This window comes from Malaclemys terrapin, chromosome 13, assembly GCF_027887155.1.
Source record: "Malaclemys terrapin pileata isolate rMalTer1 chromosome 13, rMalTer1.hap1, whole genome shotgun sequence".
In the NCBI taxonomy this organism is placed as follows: domain Eukaryota; kingdom Metazoa; phylum Chordata; order Testudines; family Emydidae; genus Malaclemys; species Malaclemys terrapin.
The window spans coordinates 15800203-15827490 of NC_071517.1; the positions used below are offsets into that span (position 1 = coordinate 15800203).

General features: G+C 45.1%; 1 protein-coding gene across 11 annotated transcripts in view; it reads right to left on the reverse strand.

Moving 5' to 3' along the window:
- Nucleotides 1-4791: 4791 nt before the first annotated feature.
- The window catches only part of EXOC7 (exocyst complex component 7), a 33291-nt gene continuing 10794 nt past the window's right edge, over nt 4792-27288 (reverse strand). Inside the window, exons 5-22 of one of the 11 annotated variants that reach the window (XM_054047342.1) lie at nt 26350-26572; nt 25492-25659; nt 24108-24119; nt 18642-18734; nt 17446-17514; nt 16003-16148; nt 15715-15867; nt 14606-14704; nt 13748-13810; nt 12353-12419; nt 10509-10547; nt 9223-9288; nt 8357-8477; nt 7760-7855; nt 6666-6729; nt 5835-5876; nt 5564-5697; nt 4792-5030 (exon numbers count right to left, since the gene is read on the reverse strand). In XM_054047342.1, the coding sequence (XP_053903317.1) occupies nt 4928-5030; nt 5564-5697; nt 5835-5876; nt 6666-6729; nt 7760-7855; nt 8357-8477; nt 9223-9288; nt 10509-10547; nt 12353-12419; nt 13748-13810; nt 14606-14704; nt 15715-15867; nt 16003-16148; nt 17446-17514; nt 18642-18734; nt 24108-24119; nt 25492-25659; nt 26350-26572 (1758 nt within the window). In that variant the 3' untranslated portion in view covers nt 4792-4927. The remainder of the gene's footprint in view (nt 5031-5563; nt 5698-5834; nt 5877-6665; nt 6730-7759; nt 7856-8356; nt 8478-9222; nt 9289-10508; nt 10548-12352; nt 12420-13747; nt 13811-14605; nt 14705-15714; nt 15868-16002; nt 16149-17445; nt 17515-18641; nt 18735-24107; nt 24120-25491; nt 25660-26349; nt 26573-27288) is intronic. The other 10 variants (XM_054047343.1, XM_054047348.1, XM_054047346.1 and 7 more) reach the window with 10 other exon arrangements.

Consider the following 27288-nt stretch of genomic DNA (forward strand, 5'->3'; position numbering starts at 1 on the left):
ACAAGGAGGATGAGGTTACTGAATTATACAACAAACTCCTGCAACCCAGGTCACAGTCCCCATGGCACCAACACACAGTTACCAGCTCGAATCAGTTCCTGGTAGCATTTTATATTTAGTTTCTTTCAGAGCAGCAGGTGGAAGCACATATAATGCTAATTCAAATGTTCTCAATTCATGGTTTTAGATGATTCATGCTCCTCAAAGCTAAACACACGAGTGCACAGGAGCGAGAGGGGATGTAGGTCTTTTCTATAAGATTTGTAGGCTATCAGCCATCATTTCCTTTGTGCCAATAGAATCATGGTTCAGTAAATCGTGTTCTGGGCTTGGAATTAGGTAAACCTGTGTTCTAGTCCCAGCTTTCCCTCTGGCCTATATAGTGCCCCTGGGTAAATGATTTAACTTTTCTGGGCCTTGGTTTTTCCACATATGGAATGGGATTATATTCACCCTCCTTTGTAAAGCACTGATTTCCAGATGAAATGCACTATGTATGCAATAGTACAATTATTCCTTTCCACTATCCTTCTTACCAGGGCTTCAGAGCATTTTAAAGCCATTATTTCCATCTACAGCTAATTTGCCCGTTATTTGTAATCTAGTCTTTTACATAAATGTTTTGCAGCAATATTGTGCTGATAGAATTCTGACTCTGCTGAAATTTCCTTGGTATCACGAACAGAACTAGTTTGAGCTATTCAGGAAGCAATGGTTCAAAGCATCTAATCTCAAAGAGCATTTTCCAGTAGTTTGGAAGGTGTGCACCACATATGGACATTAACACCAGAGGGCATTGGTCTGAGAGTCATGAGACCTGGGTTCTAATCCTGGCTCTGACACCAACTTGCTGTGTGACCTTCGGCAAGACACTTCACCTCTCTGTGCCTTTCTTGACCTTTCCACTATGTCTTATCTATTTAGGCTCTAGCCTCTTTGGGCCAGGGACTTTCTCTTACTTTGTGAACATTGAGTAACACAGAGGGCCCCCAATATTGGTTAGGGTCTGTGGGTAACACCACCACTACCAGTATTGAGCATGTCCCAGTACAAGGACCCATCTATGAAACCTACCTTTCCAGAGCCGATGGTTGTACTGGGTACATCGAACACTTTTCCAGGACACCAAAAAAAGAGTACTGCTGGCGTACATATGGCAGCAAGGAAGGGGTTAAACCACAGCGCTCCCAGTGTTCTACAATCCTCCATTGTTCTCTTTATTGTACCCGCTCTCCACTTCATACCTAGCTCCAATTTCACTCCCCACCCCCACCAATTACCAATGCATTGTTTTCATTGTTCTGGGCACTCGCACAATGACACTTCCACTGCTGAGCTACTTAATTAGGCATTGATACATAGATTAGTTCTTGTAAACATGGGTCTGGTTGACGAATGAAATTATTCCCAAACTATTAAGCGCTGGGTACTGCAAATGTCGACATTTTACTTAGAGGGTTTCCATACAGTTCTCAGGGGCAAATAATAAAGGACATCTTGTAGCACAGTAAGCAGGGGAGTTAGAGAGGAGGGCAGCAGGTGCAATATAAGATGTTAAGGTTAAGACTCAAGTACAACTATAGTAACTCCTCACTTAATGTCGGCCCAGCGAACGTTGTTCCATTGTTACACTGCTGATCAATTAGAGACCAGGCTCGTTTAAAGTTGCTCCCTTATAATGTCGTTTTGCAGCTGCCTGCTTTGTCCACTGCTTGCAGAAAGAGCAGCCTGTTGGAGCTAGCTGGTGGGGGCTTGGAACCAGGGTTGGCCTGCAGCCCCTCCATCAGCTCCCCACTCCCCTAAGTTCCCTGTGCCACAGCCACCCAGGAGGCTATCAATTGCCGGCCATTCAGCTGTCCCTCCCCCTACTGCCTTGGAGCTGCTCCCCGGAGCCTCCTGCTTGCTGTGCGGGGGAGGAGGGAAGAGGGGGAAACTAATTTTAAGGTGTCCCCCTCCTCCCTGCTCCTGCACCCCACTTCCCCCTGTCCCATGGAGATGGGGTATGACACGACAAGGCTCAGGACTGAGGGAGCTTCCTGGGAGCAGCTGCTGTCTCAACTTGCTGATCTACTTAACAAGGCAATGTCCTTAGAGTGGGGTCAGAATACTTAAGGGGCAATGCGCATCACACACACGCACCCACCCAATGTCTCCAGCTCAGGTCTGCCATGCTGTCTCCCCTCCCTCCATTCATGCTGCCTTGTAGAGACTGAGGCTACATTAACAACAATGTGTTAACCCTTGAAGGCTCAGCCAAGTGCTAGTTCATCATTTAGCAGTAAGGCATTCCCTGAGAAATATCCCACCCTCCGACTCCACAGCCTCAACCAAGTTTCACAATCATCATCGCTGTGTACAGTATTAAACTGATTGTTTAAAACTTATACTGTGTGTGTGCGCGCACGTGCGTGTGTGCGCACGTGTTAGTCTTTTTTCTGGTGAAAAAAGTTTCCCTGGAACCTAACCCCCCCTATTTACATTAATTCTTATGGGGAAATTGGATTCACTTAACATCATTTTGCTTAAAGTCACATTTTTCAGGAACAAACTACAACGTTAAGCGAGGAGTTACTGTACATGCACATCGGGATGCTTTTACAGGATCTGGTTGGAGGAGGAGGATGTCCAGCAATTGCAGCAGGGCACATGAGAATCATTCAGAGGCAGACTAGCCCATCACTGGTAGATCAAATACGCACTGGCTCAGTTTTCATGTCTAGCATTTCAGCCTCTCACCATGGGAAGGGGATGCAATCAGCTTTTCCAGAAACAAGACATGTTGGATCAGAAAAGGCCAGGAGATATGGAAAGAAAGGGGAAAGATGTTATGTGGGAACAACGTACTCCACAGAAACCCAGGAAGGGTTCATCCTTTCCCCACCCCACCCACCCCCACCACACTTTTCCCTATGGTTTTACTATGCTAAAGACAGGCTAAGAAGAAAAATTCACTAAGAGAAAGGCAAAGCCATCACTGATTGCTCATCCCGAGCTCTTGTACAGTAGGTGACAGACTCCAGTGATTCTGGGAGCAGGGAACTTGAGGGGAATAAACTGGAGTTTGGTGCCCAACTCCCATAGACTTTCAATGGGAACTGGGGGCCTGATTTTCTTAGGTCTCTTTGAAAAGCCCAGCCTAAGTTCTCAGAAGTTGACACACACACACTGTAGCTCACTGCAAAGCTCTTACACAATGGGAAGGCCCAGGGTTTATTTCTATTTTGCTCCGATTCTCTCGGATAGGCTCCGGGGCTACACTACTCGTTACCATGCGGCTGCAGGAGGAGTGCAGGCTCACACCAGCACACCACAAACAATACAAGGCAGGGACCATCTCTAACAGTCCCCACTGCACTCCTTTCACATCAGATGCAATCAGGCATTTCTTAAAACCAGACAATGCCGGTGCTGGTTCCACTGGACCAGGAATTTGGGGCTGCAAGTCCAGAAGTCAGGGTCCTCAGAAGCTGAACCAGTGCACAGTAAGTTGGATTGGTTCCGCCCAGGCCCACTCACTATGGCTAATTCAGTACAGACCTCACTCTCAGCAATACGCGAAACCAAAAGGAAAGGAGCTAAGCCAGGGGCAGACACCAGCGCGTTTTTTCATCTCCTGGAACTCTCCGGTTACAGAGGACGAACGCGGCACTGTAGCTTTCTGCACAGCCTCCTGTTGGTACAACTGGCCTTTCTAAAGGGAGGACAGCTGAAGGGGGAGTTGGGTTAATCTTGTCATCAAAGAACAACCAAACATGACGCAGGCGATTCCGTTTATTGGAGTAACTAAAATAAATAAGGGTTGGATGGCTCAAGGAACTGGTGATGGGCAGAACCTGGGCGGCCCAATTCAAATCCAGCCCTGGTCAGTCAAAACTGAAATTTGTTGCAAGCTGATGGCTACTGGGTGACCTAAGAAAGGAGAACCTGGTTGCTGTCACTGTCCAGTTGCCTGATCTTCAAATCACACTACAAACAAAGCTGACAATCTCGGCAGTAACAAGGGCAAAACAGGCAAAGACTTTCTAGTAGGTAAAATACTCCAGGTCCAGGTGGGCTGAGGAGCGGGTTTGTGGGGATCAGCACATGTCCCAATTGTAACCGTTTGGTAAACGGAGGATTTCAATCCAGTATCTTTTGGCAATACCACTGTAAATTAATTTACACATGCAGATTAAAAGCCCACTAAGCCTTTTTCACCCTGATCTGAATCTTTCCAATTTCAAAGAGCTTATGTCACAGACTTCTAGAAAGAGACTCAAAATATACAGCAGAAGTTAGCAATTTTTTCCACTATAAAACAAATGCCATTATAATATCCAAACTCTCTATAGTCCTTATCCTATAGCACAAGGCTCACTACTCACTTAGCAGTGACTGTCTTACCGATGAAAGAGAAACACTGCTGGGCTCTGAAAGGAACACTCTCCAATCGTCAGTGACTAATATAGAACGTCTGCAACTTATGGACTTTAGTGCAGTGGTGGGAAAATCCTTAGAGATCTAATAGAATCCCTTGGGGGAACTGAGCTACCATGAACACTTCTCTTAGCACATCCAAGTTGCATTAAGGAGGCAGTCACACCTATATATGCAGCATGTTCTCTCCACCAGGACCAAGGATTTCATCCTGAGGAGCTAAGTATTTACAGAGCTCACACGTCTTCCCTCTCCACTCAGAACGTCTCCATCTGGAGACACATGAGCATAACAGGAACCACTCTGGAGTATTTCATCTGTCATCTAAAAGCTTCCTCTGTGATGCGCTTTAAAAAGGCAAAGACAGACAAGATGGAGTGTTTTCGCGGGTTTATAAATCTGATAAATACAAGTATAACACCAGCCCACCAGAATGGGGCGGGAAAGGAAGCCTGGAGGTGACCGGGAAAGCGCTGACTTGCAGATGGGAGCATACGAGATAATCAGTGGTTCATGCTGATGTGTCGAACAGCTTCTCAATCATCTCACCCACCTGGTCGACTCGATATTTGATGTACTTCTCGGGGTTCTTGGTGAAGGGCACATTGCCATACCTGCCGAGGACAAGCAAAACAACCCCGGTGTAACACAGCAGACACTGCACAAAGCCACGGTGCCTGGGACTTCCCTTTTCACTACCATCAGATCCTGCTCTGCTTCTGCCCCCCTCCCAGTGAAACAACATTCCAGCTCCCACATCTTCTGTTTGAGAGCGTGACAGACACTTGGGTAGAGCTCTTCACGGCACGAATACCATCCTAGCAGGGTTGATTCAAATGGGTATTCCTGGGTTTCCATTAATATCAAGAGATTTCTCAATGGAGCCCAGCTTTGCATAGCTAGAACATGGCCACCAGTTGTCTTGCATTTAGAAGCCATTCATGAATGCCGCGATCTAACTGAGAACAATCGTACCAGCCTACCTCAGCTTGCAGAATCTCAAGGGAATCTCAAGAGCTGAGGATGGCTTTGGAAAGCAGAGTGCAGCAAACTGCCTCAGTTTTGGTCTGCTTTGGGCCCAAGAGAATTCAACACATCCCCAGAAGAACCAGGGCAGAGGACACTGCTCCTGCAGAAGAGTTGTCACCTGTGTAAGAAGGCATTGTAGGTCTCTTTCACAATGGTTTTCTGGGCCTTGCGGATTTTGTCCCTCTGCTCCATGTCAGGGATGGCCCAGGCCTTCTGGATTTTACACAGCTCCTCCAGGCCGTCATTGAAACCCTTTCCATTAAAACAGGAGAAAACGGTTAGCGACACATCTGTGTCCAAGTTTCATATGGCGCATTGTACCAGGGAAGCACAGCTCAGGGTTAACACTGATCCAGGGAAAGTTCTCCTGCCCCCCAAAGGCTTCTTACCTTAAAACGCTCCTTTATCATCTGTCTCTCCTTATCCTTGAGCTGGGAGGAGAGAAGAAGGGATGTTATTTCCCCCTCCCAGTATAAATGTCATCACTGCTGCTCACTCTCTAAATTCCTGTTTATTTTATGGGAATGCTCAGATCAGCCCTGAGCCCCAAGCATTTCCAGGAAGCAGCACATTATATGCAGGATCCCACTCCATTAACAGACATGAGCTCTCCACCTGGACTGACCAGCCTTCAGGAGAAAAAGCCAAAGGGTTTATTCCTCGAGAGCCTCTGAAAGGCTCTTACAATCCCACCACTCACGTGGTGCCATCTTTATTAGCGTTCACTGGCTCCCCCTCCCCACACCAACTCTCTCCTGGAAGTTGGTCTTACATGCTTTAGCTAGGACTCAGGAACGGGAACATGGTGGGGAGGAGAGAATCCCACTTTCAATGAATGTCTCTCATCTAAAGATTATTTAAAGAGGGAAATTTGGGGCCAGGACAGGTATTACTGTGCATCTAGAACAGCTTTTGTGCTAGGTGCTCAGGAATTTTATGAGGTGAAGTAGGATCATATGCCCCAGTTTAAGAGAGAGACACTGAGACACTGAGCGGTGAAGGGATCTGACTACGGTCACACAGTAAATCTGGGACAGGAGAAAATAGACCCCAAGCCTGATTCCCAATGCACTCTCCATAATGTAACTCTGCCTTCCTGTAGTATTACTGCTTTCCGGAGACGTTCTCCCTGGATTTTAAAAATATATATCTATATATAGCAGGGCAAATGCTTTGGCCGATTTCCATTATCTGAAATTCATTCTTATCTATCACCTCACCTTGACTCCTGATTGAAAGACAGGCAAGTTTCTCTCCGAGATGTATTCTGTTACTTTTAACCAGCTGCAATTGACACAAGAGGGGATGCATTATAGACATAAGAACAGACATTCTGGGTCAAACCAATGGACCATCTAGTCCAGTATCCTGTGTTCCGACAGTGGCCAATGCCAGGTGCCTCAGAGGGAATGAGCAGGCAATCATTGAGTGATCCATCCCCTGTCGTCCACTCCCAGCTTCTGGCAAACAGAGGCTAGGGACGCCCAGAGCATGGGGTTGCATCCCTGACTATCCTGGCTAAGAGCCATTGATGGATCTATCCTCCATGAATTTATCTAGTTCTTTTTTGAGCCCCGTTATAGTTTTGGCCTTCATAACATCCCCTAGCAATGAGTTCCACAGGTTGACTGTACATCATGTGAAGAAGTACTTCCTTTTGTTTTAAACTTGCTGCCTATTAATTTCATTGGGCGACCCCTGGTTCTTGTGTTAGGAGAACGAGTAAATAACACTTCCTTATTCACTTTCTCCACATCAGTTAAGATTTTGTAGACCTGTATCATATTCCATTTTAGTCATCTCTTTTCCAAGCTGCAAAGTCCCAGTCTTTTTAATCTCTCCTCATGTGGAAGCTGTTCCACACCCCTAATAATTTTTGTTGCCCTTCTCTGTACCTTTCCAATTCTAAGATATCTTTTTTGAGATGAGGGGACCAGATCTGCATGCAGTATTGAAAATGTGAGCATACCATGGATTTATATAGAGGCATTATGATATTTTCTGTCTCATTAGCTATCCCTTATTATCTATAGACAGTGAGTTATCCAGCAAGGAAGCTCACAGAAAGCTAGTAATACTCTCCTTAGGGCTAGAACGTGGACAGTTTCCACATCACATATCTAGATGTCTTTCCATGATGCACAAGTCCCATGGTATGTTAAAACTCTTTCAAATCATGATGTTTGTGGTTCCCTTTTATACTGTTCTCTCCCACCACTCAGTTAGGACTGGACATTAAGGTCTATGCAGAAAGTTGACAGTCTCTCAAGCCATAATGAGGACTAAGGAAAGAGAAAAGACTAGCCCTCCTGACCTGCGCTGGTAGGTCTGGATCTGCTGTTCAATGAGCTCCCTGTAAGACCTCTCTACTGTTTTCTGAGTCACGGCCACCAACTGGATTAGCTCAGACCTGGTAGAAGGAGAGAAGAGCTTATCAAACACCCACAAACCAGCTCATCTCCTGCCAACCCACTGTTGCTAATTAGGTGGTGGGGTTTCAAACCTTCATTAGCAAGGCCCCTTGGCCCTTTTTTAATTAACAATCCCCCATTTTGCAGTGACAGCAGTCAGAACGCACAAGCCAGGACACAGAAATTGCTCCAAACTGGAGGCTTTCCAGCGCTGAATTCTTACTGCTGAGAAGATGAAAGAATCTGAGGCACTCAAAGGCCTGTCTGCTGTTCTTCTTTTCCTCTCTCTTGTGCAATGTAAGAAAGACTTCAAAGGGCAGTTTCAAAGGGGGAAAAATACCAGAGAAGATGAACCAGTGAGGAAACGCAGTCAACATATTGGAGTTAAAAAAAGCAGCAGCAGGGGAAAAACCCATCCCACCCTCACAACCTAAATCCCCCACAGCAGTGAAATTCGGCCTGTTTGGAATGCACGGGGATTTGTCCAGAGATGCACTTACTTTTCAAGGGATTTAAGGATGTAATTGTAGTTGTTGTGCAGGAAGATGGCACTCAAAGCTGGGTCCTCATAAACCTTGGATTTACTGAGAAGGTTTAGTTGCAAGTTGCCCAATACTTTGCCTTAATGAGAAAAAACACATTAATAGAGGAGAAAGGATTTTTAAACAAGACTGTGGAAGATGATGGCCCACAATGATGCCTTGTTATTACAGAAGAGAACATACAGGGCTCAATTTGCAAAATCTTTAGGTGCACAACTGAGCATACATCTACTACATGCAAATCTGCTTAATAATCTGTGCACATAATCATAACCGTGCACACGAATTAGGCGTATAATTTTGTGCATTTTGCACATCTACCTTGTCTGACATTCCAGCACACAATTCCTACTATTCATGCAACCATTTCCTTCAAGGAACAGCTGAGAGCTCCACAAGAGCTCGTACCCCTGCTGCACCATTTCCTACAGTGGCATCTCCACATATTGCATGCCATCACGGATTCCATTAGCGGCACAGGACCAAATTTGGCCCTCGCATCAGTAGCCACTGCTCCCACTGAAGTCGCTGAGTGTTCCATCTGCTCATGCCAGGGCTAAATTTGGCCCAGGAGCTCTCTTCTGACATCAACCAAGTTTAATGCTGACATGCCCCATCGCAGTGGCTGCTGCATGATGACTTCAGTAACAGTCGGGCTCTTCGGTCCCAGGCCAGAATTACCAGTCGAAAAACTTTAACAGCCCTAGCTGCGCCACCCATCTGTACGGTCCAAACACTGCACCGGAGAACATGCCTCGCGGTGCACCAGCAGAGGTGTGGAGAAAGGAGAAAGCAATTGAAGGAGAGCTGTGCATGGTACTCACAGATATAGGTGCTGAGCAGTCGTCTGCTAAATTCAGAACTGTAGCTGCTAGCTGAACTGCTGGTCTCTGTAAGGAAAAGAACCTTAAACCAGTTAACATGCCACCCCCGGAGCCTGGTTTGGTTAGTCTGCCTCTACTCAAACAAGCCATTTTATTGTTGCTATGGAATTATAATGCCAGACTCAAGTTGTCAATGAAAATTGCTCTCCCTCCTCAACCCAGATACACATCAGATTAGCCAGAATAAGAAAGGACAGACTGCACTCAGTTTGACCTCAGTATTTGCACCAACTGCTAGAAAGCCATGCTAAAGGACAGACCTATTCCTTCTTTACTATCGTTTTAAGAGTAAGAGAATGGGAACGGAGATATAGAAGACACCCTATTAATCAGAAATTGAGCAATCGAATGTAATAAAAACTCTTTTTTTAGCACTAGATGTTCTCAACCAAGGAACAGAGAAGTTATTTTTGTTAATAGCAAGCACTTATTGTACCGTACCTGCAACATTAATCCAAACAAGCAGCCTCACTCTGGAAAGTTTCAGCTAACACCCCCCTTGCTGATAATAGCCTGCCCCGGCTCTGCACAAGGACTGTTCAAGTATCATACCCCACCCACACAGGTGATGGGTTTGGCTTGTGCAAATTCTATTGCCTGCACGTGCAAATGTTTTAAAAGCATACACACACATTCTTCTGTGGGCCACACGGTCAGGAAACGTAGCGTGTGAGCAGAATCCAACAGAGGCCACTGTTGGAAAACTTGGCCCATAGAATTATGCATGGCTGTAAGCCAGACCGAGTTTGCTTGAAAGGTTGGGAGCCTTTTGAGTTTGTAACAAAATCCCAAACTGCTTTTGGAGCTGGGTCTGGTGGCGCCACCAGAGAAGCAAAGAGGGCCTTTGCTCCTGTGAGGAGTCTGGACAGTTGTCAAAAAAGGAGCTGGGTCCGCACAGGACACTATGACAGACCAGTCGGGCCAACTTCCCCTGGAAAAGCCTGTCCCCATCAGCATAACAGAGAGAATTCAGTGCAACGATACAGACTTTATCCCATTTTAACTAACATGGCATCCTCCCTGCAAATTAGCAGCTACATCCACATGTTCACTGTAATACAACACGGACTCCCCTCTCCCACTGAGTCAGGGAGCAGCTGGGTTATTTATTTTTTAAAAGACAACTGCTTTTTAATTAGATATCGGTTTAAGAATCAACAGAAATACGTAACTATAGTCAAAGGTGATATAACAGGTCGAATGGGTAATGCACACACTCTGCTTACCTCTGGGATCTAAAGGAATATTGTATGTGTCCCCAAGAACTACAAAGTTTAAGGCAGAGCAGAGAGAAAAGGGGAGGGAGGAGAGAGAAAGAAATGCAAAGTGCAAAAAGACAGGTTAGAGACCACCATCCCTTCAAGAAGAACAAAGCAGATATTAACACAGAGCAGCCACGGAGCTAAAGGTCGAGCAAGCAGGATTCGCTCCTTCAAGACCACAGAAATGGTGCTGGAGATTAAGGAGGAAATGTATATTTTGTACTAGCGCAAAGCAGAATGTAATGTAACACTGTCATCACTCAGGATAAAAAGTATCACCAAGGGCCTGACCAAACTCCCAATAAAGTCAATTATTTCAGTGGGATTGGTCCCCCAAGCAAACTGGGTACTGCTGAATAGAATTGAGTGGCTCTGGCCCCCTCCCTTACTGCAAGCTACAGACCCTTTCTAGGATATAAGTGGCACTTCTGGATGAGACAGAGTCTGCCTGGATATTGTTCAATGCAGGCAGAGAGCTGGTGCTCACCACATTTATTTGTTCTCGGGTGAAAACGTTCGTGTTTGAGCGAAACATTTCACCAGAGCAAACACCAGCCAATCACCTCAGACAGAATTAAGAGGGTGGCCACAGCACTAGAAAAATCTACTGAGATGAACAACTCTGCACCGGCAGGGTTAGGTACCCTGTACTGGGCTAGACTACCTATGGCAACAGGGCTAATTTCTTTGATTCAATGATAGAAGTCCCTCGTATTGTTGGTGCTGCACGAGAACACAATTGGCAAAGTGGGGAAGTGCTTCTGACACTGGGGATCCGGGAGGAGAGAGGATGGGCTAGAATACTTCGGTCACGATTTAGCTCACAGGCAGTTCTGAGGCACCAGATGCCAAGCTGAGTCATCAGAGCCGGAAGCCTGCAAAGGTCTGTAATTATTCTGACCTGTCATTTTACTGAGTAAACTCACTGAAGCAGCATTTTTTTCCTGCTGACTGCCACCACCATCTTTCTACATCTGATGGGACAATTAATTATATTTAAAAACTGAATGAGCTTCAGTCTGATGGTTTCCCAGGCATTTCAGTATATGAACCACACTAAAGGCCATTGTAAGCCTTTTGTATTGTCTTCCCTGTGACACAGCTGCACTTTCCCTCCCTTTAGTAAATAACGTGAACCTCACCTTTTAGGAAACATACAAGAAAATTGAATTTGCACCATCTCTTTGGTCAATGAAAGAGTTAACTCCACAGATGTCTTTCGCCATGCATATAGTTTAGCAGGGAAAGAGAGCAGGTGTTAGAGTAGAGGAGGACATGACGGTATGCTGAGGAGATAGATGCTGAGATGGGTTAGCCACTGATGTGAATATTCTGACTGCTGTTAATGAGAGATGACTGCATGAGGGGGCAGAATGTGAACATGGCAGGTAAAATGTGATTCCTCATTGTCAAACCTCATTACCAGGAACTCAGCGGGAACAATTACTATTCTATTATTCACTCTAGAAACTAGATCTGCACTGATCTGCCTCACCTATTCTTTATACGACAGGCCATTTGTTAGCCATCTTACTCTACCTCACTTCATAGCTATAGAGTAAAGGTTATCCAGCTGTGCATGATGGCAGCACATCTGGAAGGCAAAAAGGGAAACAACTGCAGATCCCTTTGAGATCTCCAGGCAGCTATCTTTTTGTCATGGCAGATCACACAAGAAGGCAACCTACTGGCAGAGGGGAAGCTGGCATGCTAATGAGAGTTCTCGTTAAGGAGGTTTAACCTTAAGGAAAATGGCTCAAACATTGTGGGAAAGTCACCCCTGCAGCCAGGGAGTCCCATGCATGTACCTTGGGAGGCCAGCATGGCGCCTGCTGTCTCCTGGAAATCCAGCAACTGCTGCAGGAAGAGAATGGCCTTCAAGGGAGGGGGGGAATAGAGAGGAAAAGTCAAATGTAATTCACATTGGGTTTCTTATCCTCCATTATTAAACACAACAAAGATGCCCTCGCCCACAAAGTCAGCCAAAAACCTGCAAGAAACAACAGTACGGTCATTTCAAGTGGCATTTAATAATATCTTATCGGATCTCAAAGCACTTTATAAACCTACACCGGTACCAACTGTACAAAGATCACCTGAAATGCAGTCATCTCCAGGGTGGAAGACAGCACCTGTTTAACAGTACGCAGCTACACCTCAGTTTAGGACTGGAAGTGAAGAGGAAGAGCGTATTTAATGGTAAGTGAAGGGGGAATTTTGACAGAAGGATGTAGCTACAGCTGGAGTTTGGCCAAGCCACTGAAGTTGGCATCCCTTTCCAAGAATTACCATTTGATAATTAACATGTAAAAGAGGTCAGGGAGTTGGTTTCACGGCATCTCCAGCAGCAGCACAGAGCCCTCTAACCAGGGGCGGCTCCAGACACCAGCGCGCCAAGCGCGTGCCTGGGGTGGGAAGCCGTGGGGGAGGGAGGGCCTGACGGTCAACATGAGGGTGGAGGTCAGGCAGCCTTCGGCAGCTTGCCTGCGGGAGGTCCGCTGGTCCCGCGGCTTCGGTGGCAATTTGGCGGTGGGAACGCCGAATCCGCGTTACCAGTGGACCTCCCGCAGGCGCGCTGCCGAATCTGCGCTACCGGCGGACCTCCCGCAGGCGTGCCACCAAAAACTGCCAGCCTGCCGTGCTTGGGGTGGCAAAATACATAGAGCCGCCCCTGCCTCTAACACCACACTGGGACACTGGTTCTGTAAAGACTGCCAGGGAAGAGTGCTACCTACTGAATCACCAACACTATATCCTGCAGTTCTGTTTTTCCTGGAAGTCTCCCATCTACAGACTGACAGTTACCACCCTGCTTAGCAATAAAAACAAGCATTTTCCAGGCTGTTGGCTAAGTATATGTTACATCTGTGCAGTGTCCAAGTACTGCATCTTATGTTCAGATCTCCCAGGTTTGGTGGGACACACAGAAACCTTTAATTGCAGCCCCCAGACCCTCACATCCCATACACTATCCTAATGCCTTGGGGAAGAAACCAATGCACGAATCTAGAAACCATGAAACCTAATCTCTTAATGGAAGCCAAGTAATTCCTCTACTGATATCAAAGGCAGCCTAATTTAAACACATGCAATTCCCCTTGCTGCTCCTGTTGAAAAAGAGATACTGGTCTCTGGGGGACTGATGTTAGCAGGAAGAGAGGAGTGGATTTTACAAAGGGATGTTTCAACTCATTGCCACATACATTGCTGGTGAGTTCGTGAACTGTCCCGTCTTTCGGCATGTTATACTCCTTGTCCGGATCATTCTTACAAGGGAGGAGAGAAAGATACAGATAAAATAGTTAATGAAAGTAAAACAAAAAACAAAACAACAACAACAACAAAAAACAACACACAACCAAACTGCTCTTCAGGCAAATTTATTGACGAGGTTGTTTTTCCAAGCTTCCTCAATATTGTCCTCACCCTAATGCTCACAACCCCATCTACTGGTGACCACAGGCTACAACTTCAAAGCAGTCTATAGCAAAGGCAGAAAAGGACAGCTAAAAGCACAACCTGCTTGGACCGAAACATATGGATTCATTAAAGGCTATCGTAAGTTCGGTTCACCAATGTTAACGGATTGATTTAGTGAGAACTCTCCCTTTAGCTGGAGACAGTTTCAAACTTTGGGGCACGTAAATTTAACTCACATATTTTCTGCTTTAAAAAAAAAATTTTTTTAAAATGCAGATCATTTTACGTGCAGTCTCGGCTCTCCCTGTAAAATGCTTTGCAGTACTGTGCATTAGGGACATTAAATTGAGAACTGCATTACATGCAGCCTTAATTATAAATACATTTTAAAACAAGGGATAGAAAAGTCTATTCCTCCTTGCTCTAACAAGTCAGCACTCTGCATTTCTTTTGCAACTGATACCTAAAGGCAATGAAGGGAACGCAGTTCCAGCACTACTCTGGATGTTGGTAAGGTTGCCATCTCGCAGAAGAAACAGGGCGCTGACCTCAGGTCATTGTTCATTAACATAATATTTCCACAGTTCAACCTGGTGATTCTCTTAGGTTACTGAAGAAGAGACCAGTGGAGTGGAAGTTACCTTAATGTTGTCTGCAAAGTCCTCCAGCGCTTTTGCACCTGTGGTTTCCATGGAAGTGATTAGCCCTGGAAGCTTGTTCTTTGTGCTGGCTGCAGTGCCCTGGAACGACCCAGTGCATGGCATAAGATGTCTCACTACCTCCCCTTTCACCCACCATCCGACCTTCCCATCATCCCTCAGGGCATCTCTCAGTCCCAATTCCCTTAGTGGTGGGACTTCGCTGGAAGAATATTTACAGTCTAGTAAACCGCAGATTCTCATCAGAAATGCCACTGATTGGTTCAACAGACAGCAGAGGGGAACGTCCCAAATGAGCCTAGAGCTGAATCCCCATCTTATAAGTTATTTATTTCCCCTCTTGAAACACTTGCAGCCATGAGGCTGCACATTGTGGCCACCAATCTCCAACTATGCAGGACCGGACCGGGGGGCCTTTGAGCAAAGAGTCACTCTTTTTTTCAAACTGACCAGCGGGCGGGCGGGGGCAATCAAACAGCTGAACCCAATGCAATGATAAGGAGCCGCACCAAAGCTGGACATAGTGCCTGGCGCCTGGAGAGTCTTTTTGCAGCCGAGTGGCCCGTTGGAGTTTTTAAACTCATTTACAGCAGTTACAAGTGAGCTTAATCCACCAACCTCTGACCTAAAAGAACCTCTATTTAACACCATCATCTGCTAGACCCCTCCTCAGAACTAGCCTTTCAGATGATGTGAGAAGACTTCCTTAAGAGCACATTCTTAACTAGATTTCAATGGTATTGAAGATTAATGACCTCAGGCGTGGTCACTGGTGTGGTACAAGAACCTAGAAATAGCCCGTCACCTAGTATCTGAGCTCCAAATTACTACTTTAACTGGAGAGAACTGTTACTAAGTGATGCACTTTCTCCAGGGATAGAGCAAACTGCCTCTGCATCATTCCCAGTCTTTGCTGGCTCAGGGAACGAGACACTGGGACGCCAAGCTGGGTCTACTGCATGTTAGCGAGTGGCACAACCACATGGTTAGTTGGGTTCTGTTCTAAGATTTTTAATATTTTTGGCTATTCTAAAAGTCACTTAAGAAGCACTACAGACAAAGCTGCAGGACCTTCTCCAGTCACCACCTACCTGCAAGACTTGATCAAACTCTGGCTTTGTCTGCTTCAGGTGTCTGAGGATGGGGAAGATGGTGAGCACAGCTGAATAGTCATGCCGAATGATGGCCTTCCGGGCTGCCGAGACAATGTTATCCCCCTCTATCATCAGGTTATCCAGAGACTCCTATAAGACAACCACCAGAAACAGGGGGATGTGTCTTCCACTCAGGAAGCACTAGGTGAATGGAGGGAAGTAGGCAGGGAATGGTTTTGCAAACCAAACAATACAAATCAAACCAAGATATTGAGCTTAAGGGACCTGAATGAGGGAGTCAAAGGTCTTCTTCTGGTGGTGCTCTGGGATGATTTCTGTCAGGAGCTGGTACTCGCTCTGGGCCAGTTTCACAAAGGCGCTAACACAGTGAATGTACGCATCAATCTCGATGTCCAACATGTCATCCCTCCCTGTGGGAACAGCACAAGTTTATGAGAGCCAGGACCGTACTGATCCCTTCAGGGCCATATTGACCCCACCAATGACATTTCTCATTCCAAGACCCTGGTTTACACACAGCTCTTTGGGTTTCCTCTGGAGCAGACAGTTCAGGTATTGCACATGATTTTAAAGTGAAAATGGGACCAGTCTGAGCAGAGATCCCAAGAATGTGCCACAGATCCTGCCCATAAGATTTGCTCCTGAAAGCTGCACACACCCAGTAATGTGTGTGTATGGAGGTCTCAAGCTATGGAAAATGGGGTGCAGGGGTGCCACTTGCTCTCTCCAGCAACACAACAAAGCTCGTACTGGAGATGTTTGCTACCAGGACTGCAGGCTTGTGACTACATTTATTAGGGGTAGGAACAAGCTGTTCTAAGACTGGGAAGGGATGAGAGGGCTGCAATGAATTATTCAACACCTTCTCCAGTTTTATTTTTAGTTAGTTGAAATGGTTTCCACCCCTCACGCTGATGAACGACTGCCATTCTGAATCAGCATTTCTGGGAACGCAACGCTTCCCTGGAAGACGTCTGCTCCCCATGGAGAGCAGCTCAGTGCTAGAATGCAGGAGGACATTTAAATTCTATGCTCCTGGAATGTCAGAATGGTTATGCATGAGATTTGCCGCATGGGGCTGGATGTGCACACAGGCCAGCCAGGAACTCTTAAATCATCTGCTATTTGAGGAGTCTACCTGTAACTGCTACACAGCAAGAAAATTGGGGAGGGGTTAGCTTCTGCCATACACTATACATAGCTCCTTTCCTACCCAATATCTACAGCTTGTGATAGAAATAGAGTCACTCCATCATACTGATGGAAGTCCCTTAGGTCAGCCTGTAACAGGGATGCTCAAAGTCTGGCATAAACATGACACACATTTCTAAAATTGTGGTCTACAGACTAGAAAGGACCAAAATGGAGTATTGCATGCTGGGACCTGTAGTCTGTTGGCTTCTTCTTAGTGCTGAGGAAGCCGGTAGCTGCAATCTGTTCCATTTTCTATGAGACAGGAACAGCCCTCCAGACTGCTGATAATCTTTGATTGGGCAAAGTTTGGGCCCCCCTGCTTTAGAGAGTAGGGCATGCGTGCCTAGCAGGAACAAGATCTCTTGAACGGACAAGAGCAAAAGCTTTATAACCAGAGATGGCCTCTGCTCCATGACCGCCCATGTGGAAGGAAAGTCACTGGCTAAGAGACTCTGCGAAACATGCTGAAAAGAAGGGACATTAGCCAGCTTGTTATTACGACGCGGTACTTACCAGCAGCTGGCCCATGCTTGTCGTTCAGGGTATCGGAAAGGTGTTTAACTCGTAAATCATGCTCATGACCTAGTGAGATGTCAGCCGGCACAAACAGAAGGCTCAGTTTATCCAGGATGGGTACAGCATGGATGCTCACGCAGGCCGGAAACCACTTCAAGCTTTGGTTATTCAGTCTGTCAGAAATCTATACACACATGCTGTCCTGGAAAGCCCACCCACGTCCCCTCTCTGGGCACCATAGCAGGAGTAGCCCTTTGAAGCCTGATGGGAAGCGTGAACCAGACATGTCATTTGCCAAGCCCAAGATGCCCTTCACACCTCTCGGCACAAGCTCTACCTGGGCCAGTGGGCATGGGGAATCCAGTCTGCACATTGGCTGTTAAGAGCCAGAACTCAGACAGTCACCTCTGTCGCTCAGTATTTGGGAAGTGTTTTTGAAAGGGTAATTGTAGTTCCTGAGGTCCCCTTTACAGTTGTGTGAACTAAAATATAGGTGAAAAATACCTATATGCAGATGACGTCGCAATCATTTCCTTCAAGCTGATCTCTTTATCTTTACAGGAATTGAAAGATCCTAACGATATTTTTAAGCAAGTGATCTCTCTGCTTGCCCATTTTGTTCAAGTCCCCAAGCAGACAGCAGAGCCAGGGATGACATTTCAGGATGCAGGGGCAAACTTGCTTGTTACTGCCTTTCGTGCATACCTCTGTGAGGAGGAGGACAGCAAATTGAATCTTGGGCTGGTGCTGGTCTGACACATTCTTATCAGGGTTGGAAGGGCCACTACCAGTCTGAAGCCTTCTTAAAGTTCAGGCAAAGTGAAACAAAGACAGAAACACCAAGGAGGATGTCACTAAGGCAGAGCAGAGCTTCCCTTAGCCAGCCGACTGTATAACGGATCGACTTTTCCCAAGATCAGCTGGCCCATGACATTACAGAGCCAGAAGAAGAATGGCTTGCTACCCTGGTTTTAATGCTCCATTCCTTTATCTTCTACCATGTTTTGAGTCCTACACAAATTAAGACTTTTCAATCAGTGTAGCTCCTTTGTCAAATTACCCCATGATCCCCATAGGATATAGGCTAACACTACCCACACAGTGGGGCTCTGGGCTAATGGAAGCCCTGCCTGGGGAAGTAAATCTGATATATAGTAAAGATCCAAGGATGAAGAAGTGAGAGATGTGATTACCTTCCATAGGAATGAGGTTAGAGGCCCCCTTTTTCCCATCTAGACCATGCTGAGAGTACTGTTTCAGAAGGTTCTGAGCCTTCCGGATCGTGCCTGTCACCAGAGCCACAAAGAGAAGAGACAAGAAGACCTAGGAAATGAGTGAGAAAAAAACCCACCAGCAGCCCTCCACCAGTGCTAATCATTGCAACCCAGTGAGATAATAACAGGCAACAGTGAGCATACTCAGTACACACCCTCGAACCCCAAACTGGGTTCCAGACGTGCCAATGCAACGGCCTATCCAAATCCGTGGCTTCCCTCTTACTAGAGAAGGCAGAACTCAACCCAAGCATTGCAGAATTAGCTTCGACATGCCTCGGAGGTACTGGGGGTGGGGGAGAAGGTCAAATCTGCTGAGAAAGGAGGCCAGGCAGCATCCCTCCAGGGACACTTTGATTGAACTTGGGCACAAAATGCTTAAGACGACAATTCCCTGCTGTGTGAAAGCAGGTACCAGTCCAAGCCTTCATATTATCCACAAACAGTCCCCCACAAACCAAGGGCATCCAGTGACCTTGACTACACATCAAGAAATCTGGCCAGGCAATTAACACTACAGAAAGGTATGCCCACCCTGGGAGGTGTTTTATGAGCATGCTCAGTGTGGATCAATGAGGATTCTAACAGCGGAGGTGAAGGAGAATCTCTTGCAGTACAGGGCTAATAACGACAGCATCAGGCATCATTAGCCAAAGAGTGATTAGGGCACAGAATCTGCTCATCCCCCTTCCCTAGTTCTAGCGTTAAAGGGGGCAGGGTGAAGCCAACCACTAGGACACTATTCTTTTGAGGAACTGCAAATCAATTAAGCCACAGAAAAAGAATTAATGTAAAAAAAATATAACAGACAGCATTAAACAATAGCCGGTGCTGGATCCCCATGGCTAGGAAGTGCTGCAAGCACAAAACAGAAAGCATTAAGTGTCAAGTGTAAACTAAGCACTGCTTACATATGGAAAGGTTAGTTTTAGCTCCTGGTATGAACATTAACAGAAAACCCCACAAACACACACACACACACGGACACCCCAAGGCAGATGCTGTTGTCACATTGCTGCATGAATGTGGAACTGAAAATGTTGGAAAGGTATAAGCAGCTCTCTGGAGGGTGAACATGAAATGCAAATAAAGTAACTACAAATCAAAACATAGCCAAAATACAAAGCAAAAATTGCACTTTTGATTTAAAAAAAATCATAACATGCACCAACCCCCAACTTCCAGCAGCAACTCTGGCTGCCACATCACAGGTGCTATTAGCTAGTCTGGAGAGCAGTGTTAAGAGACCTGGTTTACAGTGTCTGAAAAGTGAGAAGTCTTATCCTAACCACCTGCCAAAGTTTAAACTAGAGGAGAGCATGACAGGGTGCTAGCTGTTCCACCAAAGGACAATGGTAGCTTCCCTCTTACCCAGGTGCTCAAGGGAAGGTTTATAAAAGGTGTGGATAACTGGGAGACACAGGAGATAGAATATCTTTGGGAAGCTCGGGGTCCCAAATTGGGTATGATGGGAGTGGGCTGAAGACCCAAGGTGTGTTAAGTTCACTTCCCAATTCTAAAACATTAACCCTCGAGTAAAACACCTCACTTGCAACATTTTCTTTTTCTGATTCATCCCACCAATTTACAAAGTGGTCTTAACTGCTTATTTAAAAAAAAAATCTCAATAAAACAAATTCACATGGTGGTAATTTTCTTATTTCTACAAATTCCAAAGGCTTGGGAAGAGTCATGTCCACTTCCTATATTGATATCATTTATTCCACAGGCCTCTGCAGTATTTGTTTTTATGTAATCGACCTCTACCCAAATCCTAACTGATTCATCTGGGGCCGTTTTAAAACACATGAGTTCTTTTCATACCAACGCCTCCAATTTGTTACAAGCACTTTCAGAAATCTTACTTACAACAGAACTTATTTTATTGTTTCCAATGGCACTAAAATGCGTACAACTCCTGGAAACATTTCTGGTGGTCTCTGGTTTTGTAAGTATTCGTGCAACCCCTCCCCCCCATATATTATAAATTGGAGTCAACTGTAAATTGCAGATATCACTCCGGCTGATCTGTCATGTTGTCAGTAAGAATTCATTTAGCATGCATGCAGCACACATCAGTAGGAATAGCTAGTCCTAGGGGCACGGCCCACAACCTCTTGACATGCTTGCCTCAGATAAGAGCTGCGCTGTCAGTAGTGCATTTTCTCATTTGCACAAGAACAATCAGATGCATTTACATTCAGACATAGCAAGTGTGTGTGTGATTATTTCAATGCTGTCGCATCCCTGGTACTTCGTATCACAATTGGGCCTTAATGGATTCTATTGGAAGCCAAATGCCTTTGTTCCATGATTATTTCCTCTGATTAGGCAGCTTTCCAATCAAATGAGATAGTGCAGCAGTTACTAATGAAGGCATCAAATTCAAGAGCTGAGCAGGGATCTAACTAGGGACACAGAAACAGGTTATTCATCCTGCTGCTCAAAGATTATATTGCCTTCCCCATGGTACCACCTCCCCAACCGCTAGGTAAACTGGAACAGAAAGAAATTAACTGATATGAGCATAAGCTGATGCTTATAGAAAAAGGCCAATACACTCCTGGAGAACAGTCAAAGTCACCTCCAGAAAATTAATGAGTCTTGCCCTCCCGTTAGGGTCAAATACAAGGTGTAAGTTCTCAAACTGCTCTGCTGTCCTTTCCAGTATGACAGCTTCCCATCCTCTGAGCAGTTTTCTAATGCAACAGAAGGTAGCTCTGCTCCCTATCTCCTTGTGAACTGACAGCAGGTGTCTGTAGGAGAGTGGGTGAAATTCAATGGCCTTTGTATGGAGAGGGTCAGACACAATGATCATAATGGTCTCTACTGGACTTACAAGTCTATGAACACCCAACATTTCTGGGAAGAGATTTTTTTAGTTAGCGCCGCCTGCTTGCTCTAGAATAGCAGTTAGAGTGGGGTTTGGTGTACCACACAAAAATGGCACCTTTTAAAAAGCTTCTTGCCAGCAGAGTGGCAGGTGTTTTAAGAATGATATTCAGAACAGGAGGATTTTTCCCACCATGCTGTAGCAATTTTAGGGCAAATACCCCTTTGGAGCCCCAACTACGCTCGTCTTCTTAGACGCAGTGCTAAAATTTAGGAGTGGGAAGTGATCAGCGTTTTCAAAGGGTTGTAAAGCATTATGCCTACAATGAAACATGTTGTACAAGTTCCACTCATTTGAGGTTAGCTTTAAGAGCGTCTCCATCTCAAGATGAAGGATGTTGGAATGCATTTCAATGAATCGCTGAAATTTCACTCCAAAATTTTTAGAAACCTTGCTCATTTTGTCTAACACACAGCTGTGAAAAGGATCACCCCTGGAGGACTATGAAGGCCTTACAAGTATGTGATGTGACCTCAGGAGGGTGCTGAAGAAGTATATGGTACAACTGCAAAAGAAATGGTGATGGTGATACAAGACTGCATTGACACAATGAACAGGTACTGATAAGTTCCCCAGAACCCAGCTTAATCCTGGTGGGTTCTCTGGCTTGCGGTCCTGCCTCTCATACCTTGCCATCGTTTTCACAGACACTAGCACCCTTGGACTTTGCTTAGCATTTGAAAGGGCTGTAGCACAGATTTATTTTAGTGATTTATTCTTTGCAACAGATTAAAGTGTGTGTCAGGGTCTGTGCTGGGATATTCTTCCATTAGGACTGGGAAGCTCTTAACCTACATGCTTGAGTTACCAGATATCCTCCTCTTAATGCTGTCTGAGATTTGATCTGGAGTTCGCTTTGATCACTGAATCGATGGCATAGAAAACATAGCGATTTCCTTGCCCAAACTTTAGAATGATGAAGATTAAAATAAGGGGCATTTAAACTCCAATAGAAGAATTTTGTTATGGAGTGCCACAGTTCTGATTTGGAGATCTGTTCGATCTTCACCTCCAGAGCCGTCCCTGAAAGCTGATGGGTCTGTGGGAAATAAGATAGGCCAATGCCAGGAAAAAAGATCTCATTTCTGGGTAACTATGCAGCTACAACACATGGCTGGTGTATTTGGAAATGAACAAGCCAGTCAGAACTTGAGCCTGGTTCAAAGAGAGACTCTGTCCTTGTCTGAGAATATGGAAGACACGAATTAGCTACTATTATTTCTTGAGACTCACAATACCCTAGATAATCACTTTACTGGATCTCTATTTGACACATGTAATGTCATCTCCATTTGCTCATCTTCTGAGTTTGTTTTTGTAACCCAGAAACACAAATACAAACACAGCCACTGCTTGACTTATCCTACAAACTCTCTGGCTAAACACAGATCTAGGCCAAAATTTCCAAAGTGACTAGTGGTTTTGGGTGCCCAAATGTAGACCTTTTGGACCTGGTTTTCAGAAGGTGGGTGTTCAGCACTTTCTGAAAAAACAGGCCCCTTAAGGTGTCTCAAGTTGTGCACCTAAAAACTGAGGCACATACAAATCACTAGTCATTTTTAAAATGATCTTCATAGTGGGAGAATGACAAAATATTCAGCAATGGAAAGAGAGCTGTTGAGATATAAGGGAAAGCCTCCATTATAATGTGGGTCTGAAACACATTTGCTGACTGTGTTGGTTTAGCAACATTCCACAATGAAAATCTCTCTAATGCAGGAATCTTTTCCTGTATAGTTTCAAGGTCAGATGGTATTGAAGATTGGGGGGCAGATCCTAAATGTAGATCAGCGCAACTACACTGACTTCAATGAAGGTAAGCTGCTTTGCACCCCCTAAGGCTCCAGCCCTCCATCTTTTTTTGCCTGTCTAGCTGCAGCTGTCTAGCACAGAAGTGCTAAATAACCAGAACAAGGCTTAACATCTGCTTTCCTTATTGTAATTATTTGATAGAGCAGGTTCTCCCATCAGGGATGCAGAACACAGAATCAAGTGCTATTATGTTTAAGAATTTGGGTTGGATTAAATATGGGAAAAACACTGACTCCCCTTAGCAAAAATATATACACCCACAGCCATCATCGTTCTGGACAGAGGTTCACATGATCAACTCCATCTTGCAAAACTCAGCAGTAAAGCTATAAGAATGGAAATTCACACCTCTCCAGGTGGCTCGCTGGTGACAGGAAGAGTTCTGTCTGAAACTCAGGTTCACTGTAGCTGGTTATAAAAGTCCTGCCAAAACCTGCCATGTCTTCATAGCTCTCTGAACTGTCAGCTTTCAAGAACAGCTCTGATGCATGGTACTGAATGTGGGGGTGCGTGTTTTAATACCTAGTTATGTGATCACCAGTTTTAAAGATCTTCACTAGCAGATTTTCCCTTTAAATATCCCAGCCAGAGCCTTTGCTATTAGCAGGAAGAGGACTGACTAGGTGGTAAAGAGGGACCTGGCAAGCTGCAGAGGAGACACACACAAAAACACAGTTTACCTGGAATGAAGACTGCCATTCACATAAGGATTATAAAAATAAAGACAACACAATTAAAATGAATACTTTCCTTCCTCCTCTCTGGGCCCTCCACCAATTCCCACTCCCTCCTCCCTTCTCTAATTGTTTTGCATATAGGAAGAGTAAATATCTGGGATCCATACTAGAAATAGCTACGTTTGAAATTATTTCTTCTGCACAAGCTAACAAATTGCATATTAAGTAGCTTGGACCAGATGTGCCAGAGCTTTGGGAGTGCTATATTGAAAGTAGATCCTAACAGAGGATCTGATATTCATTCTGAATTTGTATGCGATTCTTTTTAGTGCTGCTGAAAGTGTCAGACAGACAGCCCTGGAGAGTAAAGTTCTCACTCCACAAAACAGGGACAGCAGCGGGGGAAGCTTTCCCCACAGACATGCCATAACCATGACCTGGAGTTTCCATCTCTGGGGGGAATGGGCAGTTCAGTTTCCACAGCTTGCTAAATCCTTGGCCTCTTTGCTTTGTTTTAGGATCATAGGGCTTCCCAGACTAGATCAGGCATCCTGCCATCTAGTCCAACATCCCATCTGACAGTGGCCAGAACCAGATGTTCAAAGAAAGGTGTAAGAACACCGCACTAGGCAGATGTGAGAGAATCTGCCATCCACACAGGTGTCTTCTCAATCTCTAATAGTTAAAGATTGGCTTAGGCACAGAACCACAAAGTTTCCAAAATTGTTATTAATTATGACAACTCTGGATAGTTACAATATTAATATACATGTCCAATCCCTTTGCGGCTAAGAATTCAGCAAGATTCAAAATGACTTCCTGTGGCGGTGAGCTTCACAGTTTAATTACATGTGGTGTTAAACAGTATTTCATTTTGCCTGTTTTGAATTTCCCACTTTCTAACTTTATAGAATGTCCCTTTTCTCTCATGTTTTGAGACCGAGAGAACAGAAATTCTCAATCTGCCTTCTCTACATCATTCACTATTTTATTGACTTACGTTCCCTCCTGTCTGTCTACTTTCTAAGGTAAACAATCCCAGTCTTTGCAATATCTCTTCATACAAGGGAGTTTTTTTAAAATGTCCCCTGAAATATGGACTGGATGAGCCAACAAAATAAGAGATGAAAGAGGGTCTATAATCTAGGAGCTTAACTCAATGTGAAAGTCCCTGATAAGTAAAAAGGTGTTTGCCATTCAACTCCCATCCACCCTGCTACCTTCAAAACACCTTTTATGACTAGATGCTACCCCATGAGATGGAGAGGCACAAAGGAACACTCTGGTCAGTGAGAGACACACCCATTACAGACAAGTGGAACAACATGCCCAGTGGATGTTCTTTAGCATCAGGGCAGGAAATTGATCCTTAAATTCTGGAACTAACCTGGTCTCTTGATGGGCTTTTTGGTCGGTGTGTCCTTCCTCTTGTTCTGGATGGCGGGGGAGTACGGGATGCCTGTGGAGGAGCTGTTCTTACGGAAGTGCTCCTTCAGACCTTTGATGGAGCGGTCGAGCTGGCTAGAGCGGATTTGGTAGTAAACATTCATGAAGTCTAAGGAGACAAGACAAAGGTATGACTGATAACCAAACTCAAGGCATTCTTTGCACAATGAGGATGCTGTTGTTGGACCTTTCCTGAAAGCAGGCTCTGCACAAAAGAGACTGACCTGCTTTGACTGAGGTCCCACATTCAAGTTCCTGCCTATAGATCTGTCCTAGGGATCTTTTGCTTTAAAGAAATTTGATCCTACATTGTAAACTCTTTGGGGCAGGGAGTATCATTTGCTATTCTCTCTATTTAACAGAGGGGGAAACTGAGCACAGAAGGGTTAAACGACTTCCAAACGGTTATTATAAGCACTACAGCGAAATAGGTTTTAAAAATAAAAACGGGTTGTTACAAGGAATCTGATTTACACTACTCACCTAGAAATGCCTTTGACAGATAGTCAGAAGTTTTGCTTTGCTGACCATTCTTTGTCAGTTTCCAAAGGCAATGTGATCGCTTGGCTCGTTAGTTGCACAACTACCCTGAAAACAGACCTGACTGCTGAGAGGAGAGATCGCTTACTGGCTGAGTTCCACAGTGACACACACAGCCCTCAGCAGACAAGTTTTGCTCTCAGCAATGTGCAATAACATGGTTGATGGATTCCACTGGAGTGACCAAGATAAACATATCATGTATCACATATCTGCTTGTTTCAGAGATTGGCTCACTTAGGGATTCCTTTTAGTTTACCTTGGTTTCTTCCATACTCCACCAGCCAAAGGGAGATACGGACAATGTCTTGCAAGACACTCTCAGGGAGGTGTTCCAAAATCATATCTTCCTGCGTATCAATCTCGTCATCCCCGCTGATCAGATCCAGAATGAGGATCGGAGGAACTGGCTTGGTGTGTCGTGTCATCAGACTGCGAAATTCTGACTCCAGAGATTCCTTCCCCCTCTCAAACAGGGATTTCTGGAGGAGAGAGGAGAAACAATCTCTCCCAATATCTTTAAACATCACCTAATCTCTAGTGTACCTAAATACTGTGTACCACTGACATCTCCTACCAAATGCAATGTAGCCTATTGTCAAAAGAGTTTTAAAAAGTAAGGAGTTGGGAAAAACAAAGTGGAAGAATTACTCTGCAGGGGATGAAGTTTTGTTCTGCTCAGCTGCAACCTCTCTAGCTGCCAAGGGAAAGGCAATAGCTATTCAGAGGGAGTTCTAAGCATTCACAATGAGCTGGAAAAATGGGGTCACATTCTGCTCTCAGTTACACTTCTGCAAATCCACCGAGTTCAATGCAATTACTCCAGGTTTACACTGGGATAATAGCAGATCTGGCCGATGGTATCTATAATAGGAGGTCTTGAAAGAGAAGAGGAAAGTGACATTTAAATAGAAAAGTTGAAGACTGCAGCAAGGATAATGCATAGAAGGCTACAGTGAGCGTACAGTTTCCATCCCTTCTTTCTGATCAATGGTCCAGCATTAGTGCTTGGACTAACGGATTCTGAAAGTACTGCCTCACCAAAGCGTCCATAGCCCAGGTAGCTTAACAGAAGCTAAGTTTAAAAAAAAAAAAAGGGTCGGGGGGGAATCTTATGAATTGTTCTGATTCCTTTCTTGTTTCCCCCACAATGCTTCAGTTGGGACAGTTTCAGCAACTGAGATCTCAAAATGTTAGT